Source organism: Podarcis erhardii, assembly GCF_964252035.2.
Source record: "Podarcis erhardii genome assembly, chromosome: 1".
In the NCBI taxonomy this organism is placed as follows: domain Eukaryota; kingdom Metazoa; phylum Chordata; class Lepidosauria; order Squamata; family Lacertidae; genus Podarcis; species Podarcis erhardii.
Genome location: NC_138497.1, coordinates 122,804,577 through 122,820,697, shown reverse-complemented (window position 1 = coordinate 122,820,697; position 16,121 = coordinate 122,804,577). Strand labels below are relative to the sequence as shown.

Here is a 16,121-nt window from a genome sequence, read left to right as displayed (position 1 = left end):
AGGTTACATACGCTTTAGGTTCCAGACTCCGCTAACCCAGAAATAGTACCTTGAGTTAAGAACTTTGCCTCAGGATGAGAACAGAAATCGCGCTGCGACAGCAGGAGGCCCCATTAGCTAAAGTGGTGCTTCAGGTTAAGAACAGTTTCAGGTTAAGAACGGACCTCCGGAACGAATTATGTACTTAACCTGAGGTACCACTGTATTATTATCACTACTGCTGAGAGACTTCCCCTTCGCTGCCTCTCACACAGGGACATCACCTTCACCCGCGTGCAGTTCTTACCCAAATTCAGTAAGATAAAATAATTAAGAGAAATAATAGTAAATAAGAATGGTAACAAAACAGAAAGAGATGGAAAGAAGGTTGAGAGCAACTTCCTACCATCTGTTAGTTATGCCAGCAAGTATTCCTCATCATAGTCCAGGTATCATGTATAACTGGCGACCAGTGCTAGCTTATGCTTGCTTTGCCCATTTCCCCCCCACTTGAAATGCAAAGACACAAACGTGTCTTGAAAGATGTGGGAGATATTGCCGGTGCTAAGAACGCAGTGGGTGTGGTGGACAAGAGTTTCCGAGCGGCACTTTTATATACAGTGTTGCCCCGCAAGACGAACGCCTCGCAAGACGGAAAACCCGCTAGACGAAAGGGTTTTCCGTTTTGGAGGCGCTTCGCAAAAGAATTTCCCTATGGGCTTGCTTCGCAAGACGAAAATGTCTTGCGAGTTCCTGTGGTTTTTTTCCCCTCCCCCCCCCTTTCCTAAGCCGCTAAGCTGCTTATCAGCTGATCCGCTGATAAGCCGCTTAACAGCTGATTGCTAAAAGCCGCTAAACCGCTAATAGCGCTAATCCGCTAAGCTGTCAATGGGCTTGCTTCGCAAGATGAAAAAACCGCTATACGAAGAGCCTCACAAAACGGATTAATTTCGTCTTGCGAGGCACCACTGTATAGCGCTTTATGACATAGCTGTCAACCGTCCCTTATTTGGCGGGACAGTCCCTTATCCCAGCGCCGTGTCCCGCTGCTGTCCCTTTTTGATGATGTCCCTTAAATTTCCCAGGTTTCAAAGGAAGCAGCTCCTCTCCCTCCCTCCCTGCCGGCCAGGGAGGAGGGAAGCTCCAACTGTGTTGCTTGGCTGCCCGGCCCGCCCCCCTCCGGCCTCCTCTCACCAGCCTCGGCCCCCCGGAGCCCCTCCCCGCCGGGACTGAGGAACCTTGAGAGGAGAGCGAGGGCAACCCTAGAGAAAGCAGTTCAGAGAGGAGGAGGAGGAGGCGGAGGCACAGGCAGGTGTTCCAAGGGCTAACCATAGAGGGGGAAAGCGGAGGAAGGACCGCAAGCGCTTCTCCCATAGATTTGTAGTTGTAGACTAGCATAAATGGTCTGATCCGCGGGTTTACTTCGGGAACTATCCCCCCCCCCTTCCTCCCGCCCCGCCTGATGGAACTGAGAGCTGCAGATGGAGCACGAGAGAAAAGATACAGAATTGCAGCAGCATCTCCGTAGCTTGGACTTCGTTTTGTGCAAAAAGTGGTTGCTGCTTGTAGTTATTTAATTGCAGTGTTTCATCGGCTGGTGTCTTGAGCAGCAACCTCTGGAAAACGAAGGGCTAAAAACCGCCGCTGCTCTCCCAAATTATCTGGTCCCCTTTAACTTCGTATTTCAGCTGGTTGACTAAAATCCCTTATTTTGGCTGCTGGTCCCTTATTTTCGAGGCTGCTGGTGCCTTATTTTCAAATATGCAAGTGGACAGCTATGCTTTATGATCTCTCCTGCCCCACCCCTAGATTTGCAAAATTTGTCCTGGGGCTTCCGCACGTGTCGCCTGAGGAAGTGGCCGCCCACGACGAGCAGTACGGCTTGGGAGGGGCCGCCTTAGAAGAGCAACTTTTTAATCCAGAGGCCGAGGCGGAGCCAGACCGCCAAAGGGAGCCCTGCGAGGTGGAGGAAGACCCCAAGGAAGAGGAACAAAGGCAAAACTTTTTCAGTAAAGATGTTCTCTGAGTCACACTGTCTGGAGGTAGCGAGGGAAACACACCGCAGTTTTGCAAGTGAGTGAGAATTCGCAGAACGGACCTTGGAAGATTCTGCTTTCTGAACTGCACTGTAGGGGGCAGCCAAGATTTTCCGAAGGAGTCTCTTCTGCCGCTTCACGTCTCTTTTTGCAACCCAAAGGTACTGGGTTTAACCAGAAGTTCGACAAGGCTTTTGTTTTTTATTCCGAATCAGAGGCTTGCAGGGAAATCTCCTCCCTGCTGATTATATAAAAAAAGATGACCACTTTTATATGGCTTGTTTGCCCGATTGTCAAAAGACTCAACTTCTGGGGTGCTGAGCTCAGAAAACGAGCAAGAGTTTAAAGCCTAATAAAAAAACTATTTTTTATTATTTTCGAAAGGCGAGGGTGAACCAAAGTTGTCAGTCTTTGGTTTTAACATGGTGCTGATGTTTAAGAGGGAGTTGTAGCTCTGCTGCAATTATCCTCTTCCCTATTTACATATCCTGGTTTGGAATAAGTATGTATCCTGTGGTAGAGGGAGGGCAGAATTTCCACTACCGCATGGTGTGTGTGGAAGTCCACAGCATCTTACGGGCCCCACATCCATTCAACTGTGGGTACAAGGCTTGCCTCCCCAACTTTCTACTGAATATCTGGATGTCTAGGGCAGCTCTGGGCAGGCCAGCAAGTGGGGTCTTGTTCTTCCTTCCAAACATACACTGTGGGGACTCTTAGGGACACAGTCCCTACCAGAGAAGAATGGCAAACCAAGCCGACGGACTATGCTGAAATGGCAAAGTTGACCGGAAAACTCAGGAACCAAGAGGACAAGAACTTTATAATAAAGAATGAGGGAAATTCACAACATATTTAAGAGACCACGGTAAGCAGATGGAAACATTGGCATGGTCTTGGTTTCACTTGTAGTGTATCAATTGTCATGGAAAGCATGGAATGATGTGATAGTTAAAGAGTCTGGAGAAGATGCAGTTTTAAACGATTAAAAGGGGACTCCAGGGAAGGGGTGAAGTTCTGAGATTCAGAGGAATCTCTATATATGGATCTGTAATTGAGTTTTTTTTTTTTTTTTTTTGGTAATTTGGTATTGTAAAAAGCAAATAAAAACAATTTATAGAAAAAACATACACTGTGGCGTAGAAGTGCACAGCTTGGTCTCTGGTTTATCACAAGTGGTGTTGAATGTTTTATTTTAAATGAAACAAGCCCGTCAGTATATCACATGCAGGATGTGTTTTAAATTCTCTTAATGTACTTTTAATCTTTTGATGGAAGCCGCCCAGTGGCTGGGGAAATCCAGCCAGATAGGCGGGATAAAAATAATAAAAAATTATTATTATATTATTATTATAATTATTATGTGATTGTATGGAACTAATGGAACACTCCGCAAAGGAGCATTTGATATGGGTTAGGAGAGATTCTTGTAGGGGTGGGGTGTGCAATCTTGAGAGCTTTTGATGGTGTGTATTCAATATACTGCATGCTGAGCCGATCCCTTTATTTCCCCTTTCTCTGGTGGATAATCCGGTTCAAAGTCTTTATCTTTCTACCTCACAAGGATTATTTGCAAAGCTAAAAAAAGAAGTACATCCTGAAATCTCAGGAGCCTGGGGAGGGGGAGAGGAGAGAGATATCACAGCCAAGATTCAAATCAGTACGAATGGCTACGCTGCTCACGCAAGACAGCTTTTAAAGCTGAGCTCTACCGCCCAAGGGGACTTCAAAAGGCAGGGGCTGCTCAGGAACAACATTCTCTTAAAAGTAGAGGAAGCAGAAGCATGAGCCGGAAGACTCCCAACGCTGTCGCCAGGAGTGGAGTCTTGCAAAGCGCATCTGTATCCAGCAACAGCCGAGGATGCAGAGCAGAGAGATTTTGAATGGCCAAGGAAGCGAAGGTGATATTCTGCCCTCTCCCTGTAGGGCTAGAGTTGGGATGGGTAAACGGTGGGTCTGGAGAGCAGCTGACATACCATTTTGTGCTATTAAATACCAAGGATGAGCAAAGTGGCTCCCCAATAAATCAATAAGATTGTTTGTTGCGGGTGCTCAGCAGCCACATCACAGGGCCCCCAACCCAACATCCGGTGCGTCGGACCAGAAGTCACGTCCGCAAGACCTCGGAACCTGACTTCTAGTGGCACTGGAAGTCAGGTTCCAAGGCCAGGGGGCGCGTGTGATGTCATGACATCACATCGCAGTGTGACGACATGACGTCACGGGCACCCATAACATGGAGCCCAGGTTGGCTCCCCTAATGAGGCTATGCAAAAAATAAAAAAGCAGCTGTGTCCCTTCATGGTTTTTCCATTTTTTAAAAAGCACACAATCCCACTGTCCACAATTTTAAAAGTTTACAGTCCCACTGTCCGTAAAAATATAGTTACCTGTGCCAACTCCATGCAGTTGTATGAGCCTGGACGTAATAATAATTGAGCATTGCCAGAGATCTGTTTTACATATACAGTGAAATTTTATTTCTCTCACTACATCTTAACAATTTCACAAATACGAAAACCCGTGTACGGTCTCATCGCCCGCGTGTAACGAAGGAACAGGTTCAACAGACAATTCAGAAGTGTAAACGTTAACGCGTAAGCTCAAAGCGTTACAACGCAGCTGCTGCACATTAAGGTGTTATTGGCAACGTTAGCCATGTGAATCTCTCTACGAATTAGCTAAAGAGAGGGTTTAATATTTTATTTTTAAACTGTTTTTAGCCTGTCATCTGCTTGGTTGTTTCCTAACCTCCACACACACGTACCCCAGCTGTAACATAATAAATACAATTCTGATTCTCTCTCTCTCTCTTTTAAAGGACACTTAAACAAGTCATGATAAATTTACAGTACATTTAAGTGGAAGTGCAAAAAAACCCAAAACACTTATCAACTACTCTCTGTTGTTTGGTCCCAGGTGTCCACGTCTAGGTTCTGTAAGGCTTATGCATGGGGAAGACCCCATAGTATTCCATGCGGAAATCTGAGGGGCTCTTTTGCCTTCCTCACAACCTAGCTTGAGGTATTCCGTTACGTGGTCTGCATTCGAGCCAAGTGTGACCCCCACGCAGCTTTGCCTAGAACAGATCTAAAAATCTGACATGCTTCCTTGCAAGCAGCTTTCGCCAAGCCTGGAGCCCCACTCCAGCCTTTTGGGACTACAACTCCCAGAAGTCTCAGGGTCACACTGTTGTGTTTGGGGCTGATGAGAGATGTAGTCCAAAACACCTGGGTGGTGGACACTAGGCTGTACATTTCCGTCCACCTTTTAAAAGGATTGATCGCCTGCGGCCATCGCTTGTCTCGATTACATGGAATGGAATGTCTCTCCCCGTCGCCAACCAAAAGCCAGTTCAGGAAATGAATCTTAGTATACAGGCTGGTCTGCCCAGGGGTGTAAGTGCTGGGGTGGGGTGGGGGGCAAACACAGCCATTTGCCACGTCGCTTGGCTGCCAGAAGACAACAGTGGTTTGGTTCTGTGCTGCCTTTCAGTATGAGAGCAACCCTGCCCTTTTTAAGCAGCTGTTCCTCAGGAGAGAAAGCTTTTAGCAACCCTCTTGAGCCTCAAGGCTTCGGCCTGGAATAAATAATAATGTTAATAATTTTATTATCTATCCCCCACCTGCCTGGCTGGGTTGTCCCAGCCACTATAACGTTTCTTTTCTCAGCTATAATCGGCAAAAGCGGGTTCGACTAACATTTGGGAAACATGAAAAGAAAAGAAACATGAATCTGCCAGTGTATTTGACAAGCAACACAAAGTGTTGTCACGACAGCTCAAAACGTACGGTGCCGATTTTTCATTTATGTAAGATGGCTCTTCTGTCATTCCAGCTATGTTTATATTAATGATTTCACCTTTTCCTAACCAAGAACCATTAGGAGTTGTGTCCCACCCCTTTTGGCAGCCCACAGGCACTTTAAATGTACCCCACACATCGAGTGAGGAACTGGCAGTCTGTCCCCCCCCACCCAAAAAAACCCATGTTGCTGGACTCCAGCTCCCATCAACCACCGCCCATGGTCAGGAATCATGGTATGTGTAGTCCTAGCAGCATCTAGCGAACCGCAGGCTCCTCACCCCTGCTATAAATAAATATAACCACGCCCCCCAATAAAATAAACTTTACACTATCGTGAGATAAAACATATTGGCCCTGATCAAGAAGTAAAGCGGCCAAGCTCACAAGGATCCCCTCTCTTGCACCAAACAAAAGGTGCTGTCAGCACGAACCACACGTGAATCCTGTTATGGGTTTTCCCTGGCAAGACCTGGGTGTCCCCCAAGTCCAAAAAAGGATTCTGACATCCTATGTGAGCTAGGAGAACAGCCATTGGTCCCAGATGTGCATATGTGGCTCCCGCCTCTGAGCATGAACGCAAATACCCCATAGCTGACTACAACAGGGTTGGAAAGGAAAGATTCACCTCCACAGACTGTTTCTCCCCGCGTTGGGTTGGGTCAACAGGGTCCCATATTCTCACAAACGGAACAATTGCAGTCAAGTGGGGGGTTTTATGCATAACGCCGAACCTACACAACACAAACACAAGCCCTAACCCACAGCCTCGTAAACGAAGGGTTGTAGGCAGCTAAATAGTTTTGATTCAGTCTAAATGCCCTTACCAATTCCCTGCGGCCTGGCCAGAGAGCAGTGAACAGCAACCTGGCCAGTTCAAAAGGTTCCAAGGCTCATTTTTAACACAGAACTCAACTGGCCCAAAGCTATTCAAAGTTCCTGAAAAGTCTTTACAAAAGACAGAATTCTAAGCTGCTCCTTCATTTAGGTATTTAACTAGCGTAGTCTCTCTATAGAGTTTCAGTAGTTTATGCATCTCTCCTTGGGAAACTAATATGCCTCCCAATAAATTAACATAGATTTAGGGTGGGTGGGTGGAGAGAAATACCTATGAATTCTCTTTTCCCCTTCCCTAAGAACTGATTTTAAAAATAATAATAATTCATTGTCTCGAGCAAGAGAGAATGCAAGGCAGCATTCCTCTTTCGGAACCGAAGCAGACTTTCACAAATTAAATCCACTACCAAGTTAGATTTCCGTTTTTTTTTACGCACAAATGGACCCCAAACCTCGTTCCCGCAAAGGTTGAAAAGCGTTTTGTGTGGAATATTTTAACTCTAGTTAGTTATTTTGACACCGGCCTCTTCTGGCCTAGCCTTCCTAGGTTTTTAGTCCTTCCTGCCACAGGCCTATTGGGCTTTGACACAGAAAAAGGCCTTAAATATTTAAAAATGCGTGCTGTGTCAGGTTACCATCGCAGAGATGAAGGGAGCTGCAGTTTCAAGCTTTTCGTTTCAGCATTCCTCTCAGCTCCCCGCAAAGAGCAGGATCCAGTGCAACAAGATGACGACAGGCAGCAAAGGCCTATTCCTGCCCTGCCTCAGGAGGCTGAGCGCTGCAATCGGCAGGAGCTGGGTCTGGATCGGTGCAGCCTGGGCTGAGATGAGTTTCAGGAGCTGCTGTAGGTACAGAAGTCTCTGCAGACGCATCACTGCTTTGATTCTGAGGGACGCTTGGTGCAGAGTCATGACTATTGTTGGCTTTCTAGGAAAGAAAAAGGATCCCATGTAAAAATGCATACTTGCGGTTTTCCCGCTGCTCAGGAAAGCGCACATATTCTTCTACTGCAGGTAAGCCAGGCAGCCTTGTCAGAACAACAGCAGCAACGGAAAAATCATACACAGCACAGCACATAAGCAATAAGAGCAATTATGGGGAAGCGCGATCATATCCAGGTAAAAACGTTGGACAGCAAGATGTCAAAAGAACTTACCTTGCTTATTACCTTTTCCTAACTGCTCTTCCCCAAGAAGCATGCATGAAAAAAACTTGTTGTATTTTAAGGCAAAAAAACGTTCTCTCGAAATGTTACATAGGCAATAACGCAGCACATCCCTACGGCTCGTTAACACGTTTTGGCGCTCCTGTGCACATACTTTGCTTGACATATTTTCCATGTAATCCTTTGCATTAGCGCCACAGCGAGTTAAGAGTTTGCTATTTCTGGAGCTGAGCTATGAATATTTCAGGAGACTTACTAAGCAGCAGGCCATTTTCCTGCTCATGAAAAAAAAGGGGGGGAGGGGAGATTGTAACATTTTCTCAGGTATTTTTAACGAGTTCGTTTCTACAATATGCAAACATAAAGCTAAAGCTAAAAGTTAACACGACCCCCCCCCTCAAATCCAAACACTAAACAAATCCCACAGACCATTGCGGCCCAATTGGAACATGGCAGCAGGCTTGTGTATTCAGATCTCCCTGCTAGCTTGGGTCCGATGGCTGCAAAGGGGCCATATTCTTTCCTGACTCTAATGTAGGTGACATCTATCATTCAAGGGCTGAGATGCTTCTCCCTGGGTGCTTTAGATAGTAGTGGAACAGATTCTTGTGCAAAAGTATCAATGAGCTATCATTAGTGCCAACCTCTGAAGGGACATATTTAGTCTCATTTTTAAGACAGCTGCTCAAATGCTTTATGAGGCAGAGACTCCTCTTGATGACAAAACTAAGAATTTTGTCATTAGCCGGTTAAGCTGCTTGTGAAGATCTTGGTGGAATTAAAGGCCAATGTTGCTTGAGTGTAACAGCACATTAAAGAAGTACGGTAGTTAGTACAGCGTACTTTCAGGCAAACACACACCAGGTTTCTCAAAACTTTGGATTCAACAGCAGTGTTGATAGGCTCCCCCACTGCCTTACAACAATGTGAATGTTTTCCTTCTTTTGTTGCTGAAGCCCGCCTGCAAATTACTGGTGGAATTGGGTAATTTTAGACTCTGGCCTTGCAGAGTGAGGGGAGCTCTATAGATGGCAATATCTAGTCACTTATTTCAAAACGCAATGGCCAGCCATGTTGTGTTTGGGGGCCCCCCAGGACTTTTGCTCCAAATTTTGGCCCCCGTGCATCATTGCTGCAAATCACATAGGACAGGCTTCCTCAACCTCGGCCTGCCAGATGTTTTTTGGCCTACAACGCCCATGATTCCTAGCTAGCAGGACCAGTGGTCAGGGATGATGGGAATTGTAATCTCAAAACATCTGGAGTGCCGAGATTCAGGAAGCCTGACATAGGAGGCTGGCTACACCTCAGTCCAGAGTGGGGCAATAGACACTGTCAACAATCCAATTACTTGATCACAAATATGTACCTGATTAACCAGGAGATTCTCGTTAGTTTGGGGGGGGGTTCTTTTTTAAAAAGTAAGTTTTTAAAAAGTGATCGGTGCCATCTTATAAGAAGCATCCTCTCCAATGTTGAGAAGGGATCATGCGTTTTCTAGGGTGCACATCAATTAAGACAAATACAGTCGTACCTTGGTTCTTGAACACCTTGGTACTCATCTGTTTCGGTTCCTGAATGCCACAAACCCGGAAGTGAGTGTTTAGGTTTGCAAATGTTTTTTGGAAGCTGGATATCCGAGGCGGCTTCTGATTGAGTGCAGGAAGCTCCTGCAGCCAATCGGAAGCCGCGCCTTGGTTTTTGAACGTTTTCAGAAGTCGGATGGACTTCTAGAACAGATTCTGTTCGAGAACCAAGGTACAACTGTAATGCTATTTTCTTCGGATTCTTTTTCCTTGCACACATATTTATGCATTTTAAGATTCAGTGAATTAAACATCATTTGATTAACCAACTAAATATAAATATATATATATATATAAGATCAAGTCGGTGAGAGTCCATATTTAAAGGGAACCCCATATATGTGTGTGTGAGAGAGAGAGACAGAACCTTCTTCCCAAAATCCAGGTACTTTTAAGACTGGCTTTGTTTCCAGCCTTGCTCTGCATCAACCTGCCGCAAATATTTGATGCTTGGAGGCTGCATATAGCTGTTGTGGCTAATTTCTACTGATTATCTGCCCTTTCCAAGAAAAAAGAAAAACACCAAAAAACCCACCCTTGTAAGATATACACATTATCTCCTCTTGTGGTAAAGCATTCCGTAGATTAAATCTGTGGTTGCACAAAGCAGAATTCTCTCTAGTCAGTATTCAAGCAACAGCTAATAAGTTTTGTTGAATAACCACAATCGGAGGAGCTTCCATGTTGTATATGGAGACAACCCGCGGAGTTTATGGGCTCAAGCCCCCAAATACAACCTTCTGGGGCTTGTATTGTTTACCTCAAAGAAGAGAAAAGCACTGCAAGCCCCATAATTCTTCTCCAGAACCCCCTGTGTACACCACTCCCAGACTGCCCTAAACACCCCAACGGACAGATCTGCGTGGTTGAGATACCCCCAATGCTATTTCTTTTGGAATGCAAAGCTTAACAGCTAGGAATTCAGGGAGGCTTGCAAGAGACATTCGCCTGTCAGGTAAGCACACCTGTCAAAACGGAAGAATAAGCTAGGAAATGAGTTGAGCCATTTCCCACTTATTGGATGGGGTTGCCCGTTTCTCTGCTGTCCGAATTAAGAAAGGGATGGCAGGTACCAATGATCACACCCACCCCAAGAACGTTTCCTTGGAACCCTAAAAACCACATATCCGATTTCTCCTCCTAAAAACACCTTTTAGGCAGCAAAGCGTGGGTTACCTGCAACGGCTGGTTCTCGAGCACCTGGTTGCTTTTGGAGAGCTGGACCATTTCCTTGATCTGATAGAGAGCATAGGCGAAAGTGACCCAGGGGGAAGAGCTGACACTCCAGGCAGGCTTGTTGACGTCTTCCTGCTCTTCCTGGTGCTTTGTTTTCTTGGGAGGAAGCTTGGGCTCTGGCCGAGGCATGATATCTTCCGTCTGTTGCTGTACCAGGTCAATGGTGGCTATGGGCACAGGGCTGGAAGGCACTGGGATCCTTTCGGCCAGCATGGTTTTTTCTGAAGTTCGAAATAACCATTTGAAAGGTCAGTATTTGTTGCCATACAGCAGGGGTTGGCCAGGTTTACCTCGCCTGGGCCAGTTCACTCCAGCGGAGATTCTTCCGTGGGCCTGATCGCGTGCGCGATTTCCAGCGTCTGCACATGTGCAGCGCGCGGCTACTGGCCAAGGGGGCGGCTCGGTTTAGGGGCGGCTCGTGGGATGGTTAAACAACCCCCGGGGGCCACTTGTGGCCCATGGGCCTTAGGCTGCCGACCCCTGCCGTACAGGGTGGATAAAAATCAATAAAAAAATATTAAAAATCAGATTTTTTAAAAAATGCAAATCGGATTTTTAAAATACAATGCTTTTGGAGGAAAAATATTTCTATAGATAAGTTTTCTATTTAAGTTACATTACAGTCCAAGGGCTATTCATCAGGAAATAAGTTAAGTTTTTCATGTGTGCTAAAACCCAGTCTTAAGGGTTTTTTTAAAAAAATAAAATTGTTTAACCGCATCAGTAAACAAACATAGATACATATGCTACAACGTTATTGTTTTAGTTAAATAAATTGTTTAAATTGTTATTAAGCAAATTGTTATTTTTCTCCTTCCAATAAAGTACAGAAGAAAGGTTGTCCAAATATAAACAGTTACCTTATTAAATCTCACAATAATTTCATAATGATCGGTCTATGTATTTATAATAGTATAACCAAATCAGTAATTTCTGATAGAACTGTAAAAACGACTCTGAAAATTTATTATTCCAAAAATGAAACCTTCATCTGATTGTAAATATTAAGCTTACACTAGCAAGAATGAGTCTTTCTGTAAAATAAAAATACAGTGGTACCTCGCAAGACGAATGCCTCGTAAGACGAAAAACTCGCAAAACGAAAGAGTTTTTCGTTTTTTGAGTTGCTTCGCAAGACGGATTTCCCTATGGGCTTGCTTCGCAAGACGAAAACGTCCTGCAAGTTTGTTTCCTTTGTCTTAAAACCGTGCATTCACTTCGAGGAGCAACTCATAGCACGCGGTGTGGTAGCCTTTTTTGAGGTTTTTGAAGACTTTGGTGATTTTTGAAGCTTTTCCAAAGTCCGTGCTTCGCAAGACAAAAAAATCGCAAGACGAAAAAACTCACGGAACGAATTAATTTCATCTTGCGAGGCACCACTGTAAAAAAATGATTTAAATCAAGTCTTACTGACTAGTGAATTTAAATCATGATTTAAACCAAATCCACCCTGTTGCCCTATAAAATTTACTTCTGAGCAATCAAGGGCACTTTTCAGAACCCCCAAACCCTTAAGCTCTGTATGGAAAGAATAATAGAATCTATTGTTCGATGATTCTTTCATGGAGGGGGACACACTTAGTGCAGCCCCCTGTAATTGTCAGGGACTGGGCAGAAGAGGAACGGTGGAGACCGCCTCCCCACCCTGACCCTTCATCCAGAGAGGAGGAAGAGGAAGACAGTTTAGATTTACAACAGGGGTTTGAGGAAGGTCACAGCTCAGAGGCAGAGGAGGGGGAAAGTTGGGAAATAATGGGAGAGGAGGAAGCCCCGGGGGTAACCAGCTGACGGACACAGTGTAGCTTGCAGTTGTGGTAGTCCAAAACACCACAATGGCTTCCCTGGGCCCACTTGCTGCTAAGAATAACTCAGATCAGGGGTCAGCAACCTTTTTCAGCCGTGGGCCGGTCCACCATCCCTCAGACCATGTGGTGGGCCGGACTATTTGGAGGGGGGGGGATGAACGAATTCCTATGCCCTACAAATAACCCAGAGATGCATTTTAAATAAAAGCACACATTCTACTCATGTAAAAACACGCTGATTCCCAGACCATCTGTAGGCCGGATTGAGAAGGCAATTGGGCTGAATCTGGCCCACGGGCCTTAGGTTGCCTACCCCTGACTCAGATAGAGCGCTATTTTCTTACTGCAGCTCAGTTTATCAAGAATCTGCTCATGCTTTAAAATGAATTATATGTAAGGTAGCAAGACAAATTGAACTATGGGGCAGTGCTTATCCTTAGCAAGCTCTTTCACTCTTAGACCCCCATTCCCAGAGACATCCAATAATAATAATGTCCAAATGCTGCTGTCTTTCCCTTGTCTCTGGATCAGTTTGTCTTGTAGACAGAGGACCTGACATTTTTGCTTATTAAGGATGGCTTCTATTGAAAAAGCCCCTGTGTGCCCAGCGTGGAAAGTTCTGCTTTAAACAGAAGAAAACACGAGGTCATTTAAAAGAAAGCCCGGCCCTATAGCACTAAGGTTATGACTCGAGTCAAATGAGCAATGAGACTAAATGGGCACGAGAGGAAAAGAGTTCAAAGCAGATGAGATCACCCCAAGAGGCAGAGGAAAATGCTGTTAGGTTGGGTGCCTCTGAATACATGGAAATAATCTACCTACCTTCTTTCTCATCAGGAACTGCCACCCACTGGATCAAAGCAAAAAGCAATAGGATCACAAGACAGGCCATTCCTATCCCTCTGAATGTCGAAGCAGCTCCTGTGGAGAGAAGCAGGGAAGAGTGAGACCCAATTCAAGCATGCAAAGAGCGATTTCTAGCCAGACCTGTAATGAAGTAGATAGACGAAAGGTCTGGCTCAAAAGTAAGGCAGATTTGCATCTTTATAGGTTTATTTTTATTTATTTATATATATATAATTATCTTCTGAGGCACCTCTGAGGATTGCACTTTTAACGTGGTCTACTTTACGCCAGTTAGATCACACCCTTTGGATGAAAACATTAGGAGAGAAGTTGTAGAAGCATTTTAAACACCATGGCTTGGATTTACAGTGGTGCCTCGCAAGACGAAAAGAATCCGTTCCACGAGTCTCTTCATCTAGTGGTTTTTTCGTCTTGCGAAGCAACCCTATTAGCGGCTTAGCGCTATTAGCGGCTTAGCGGCTATTAGCGGCTTAGAAAAAGGGGGGGAGCGAAAAAAATCGCAAGACTCGCAAGACGTTTTCGTCTTGCGAAGCAAGCCCATAGAGAAATTCGTCTTGCGAAGCGCCTCGAAAAGCGGAAAACCCTTTCGTCTAGTGGGTTTTTCATCTTGCGAGGCATTTGTCTTGCGGGGCACCACTGTAGAGTGGAACTATGGCGTGTCTAAGGACGCGGGTGGCACTGTGGTCTAAACCACTAGGCCTCTTGGGCTTGCCAATCAGAAGGTCGGCGGTTCGAATCCCTGTGACGGGGTGAGTTCCCGTTGCTCTGTCCCAACTCCTGCCAACCTAGCAGATCAAAAGCGTACCAGTGCAGGGAGATAAGTAGGTACCACTGTGGCAGGAAGGTAAACAGCGTTTCTGTGTGCTCTGGCTTCTGTTGCGCCAGAAGCGGTTTAGTCATGCTGGCCACATGACCCAGAAAAGCTGTCTGCGGACAAAGGCTGCACCCTATAGTCGATTTCGACTGGACTAAACCATCCAGGGGTCCTTTCCCTTTCCCTTTTGGCATGGCTAACTTAAAGTGAATAAAATTTGCTCACGATGCTCAAAGCATTGAATTTATGCTAACAACTGGCGGGCAGGCTTCCTCCTCTGACCATGCATGCATGATTAAAGTTTCTAAATTCCTGCATGAAACTAAAAGAGTACTCAGCAAGGGACAGATATGGAGAGTTGGGGATTGATGTTTAGAACCTTTGATGTGTGCCCACATCTGTGTGTATCGGGACTTGCAAATATTTTAAAAGTATGGGATCATCTCCCGTTCTGTTCTTCATTTGAATACAACTGTTAAGGCCTTCTTGGTGGTGGCGCCCGCCCTGTGGAACACCCTCCCATCAGATGTCAAGGAAATAAACAACTACAGTGGTACCTCTATTTAGGTTCACCTCCGGTTATGTATCCTTCAAGATACGTACACAGCAAACCTGGACGTATTTTTCCAGGTTTCACTGCGCGTATGCGCAGAAGCGCTAAACTGCATGCATGCGCAGAAGCAGCACCTCCGGTTGCAAATTCCTCAGGATCCGACCGGAGCTCCGGAACGGATCCTGTGTGCAACCAGAGGTAGCACTGTATCTGACTTTTGGAAGACATCTGAAGGCAGCCCTGTTTAGGGAAGTTTTTAATGTTTGATCGCTTTATTATTAATAATATTCTGTTGGGAGCTGCCCAGAGTGGCTGGGGAAACCCAACCAGATGGGTGGGATGATGATGATGATGATGATGATAATAATATATTGTCATTATTATTATTATGTGTTTTGAAGATGACAGGTAAAAGAAATGTCTTAAAGATACAGGTCCTTCTAATTTGGTGTGTCAAGTATCCACACAATTTCATACATAACACAACCCCCCCCCCAAAGAAAACACAAGCATGATATCAGCATTTGGCTAACATAACTTAAGCATAGGGAAGTGAAGGGCTGGGAAACATTTAATAAAGCAGCATCCAAAATGCATGAAAGGAGAGCAAATTGCTAATGGAACTATCCAACATGTTTCTCTTACCGAAATAGTTGACCAGCACTCCTCCAACCATTGCTCCGCACCCTCTGCCCAGGCCAAGGTGGAGGCCCTGCAGAATACCCTGAGCGGAAGTTCTTAATTCGGGAGGAACAGCAGCACTTAGGTAGGAAATGCAAGCTGCCCAGATGGCTGCATGGGTCACACCTGCAGAAAAGGAAGATGTTTCAGAATTCAGTGCCGTATGCTCCTGAAAATTGTTTTTTGTTTCTTTCTTCTTCTTCAGCCAGATTCAGGTTGTCTTGGATGAAATGGGTTTTAGGCTGGGCTTCAAGGACAGAAGTTGCTTGCTTTACTGGATGAGATGAGGGAGTGTGAGACCCTGTTGATTCTCTAGGGCAGGCATGGCCAAACTTGGCCCTCCAGGTGTTTTGGGACTACAGTTCCCATCATCCTTGACCACTGGTCCTGTTAGCAAGGGATGATGGGAGTTGTAGTCCCAAAACAGCTGGATGGCCAAGTTTGGCCATGCCTGCTCTAGGACTTTTGTCACCAGCGACCATGGTATCAGTGTTGATGTGCTGTCTGGTTTAGAGGTGGCAGACCCTGGTTTTTAATGCTCCCTTTTCTACTTAGATGGCTAAATGCAGAAGATGGTGCTGGCGGATGACCCTACAGCACTTATGCTATGGACTTCCCCATAGAAATCCATTTTATCACCAATTCTACTCAACATCCACATGAAACTGTCATGAGTCTGGGGGTGTGAGGTGAGGCATCATTAAGATGCAGGGGGCACCAGCTCTGTATCTCTCTTTTATCAAATCAGGAGAGGCAGGG

The 16,121-nt window shown here is 45.5% G+C and overlaps 2 protein-coding genes across 5 annotated transcripts in view; one reads left to right on the top strand and one right to left on the bottom strand.

The window, feature by feature from the left end:
• NEMP2 (nuclear envelope integral membrane protein 2) overlaps positions 1-2,261 on the top strand; it is a 103,886-nt gene extending 101,625 nt beyond the window's left edge. For both annotated transcript variants that reach the window (XM_081839182.1, XM_081839181.1), the window contains one exon: positions 1,789-2,261. In XM_081839182.1, the coding sequence (XP_081695308.1) occupies positions 1,789-2,005 (217 nt within the window). In that variant the 3' untranslated portion in view covers positions 2,006-2,261. The remainder of the gene's footprint in view (positions 1-1,788) is intronic.
• Positions 2,262-4,469: 2,208 nt separating this feature from the next.
• Positions 4,470-16,121, bottom strand: part of MFSD6 (major facilitator superfamily domain containing 6) — a 43,637-nt gene continuing 31,985 nt past the window's right edge. For 2 of the 3 annotated variants that reach the window (XM_081872302.1, XM_081872303.1), the window contains exons 4-7: positions 15,327-15,488; positions 13,270-13,368; positions 10,583-10,863; positions 4,470-7,582 (exon numbers count right to left, since the gene is read on the bottom strand). In XM_081872302.1, the coding sequence (XP_081728428.1) occupies positions 7,403-7,582; positions 10,583-10,863; positions 13,270-13,368; positions 15,327-15,488 (722 nt within the window). In that variant the 3' untranslated portion in view covers positions 4,470-7,402. The remainder of the gene's footprint in view (positions 7,583-10,582; positions 10,864-13,269; positions 13,369-15,326; positions 15,489-16,121) is intronic. The other variant, XM_081872304.1, reaches the window with a different exon arrangement.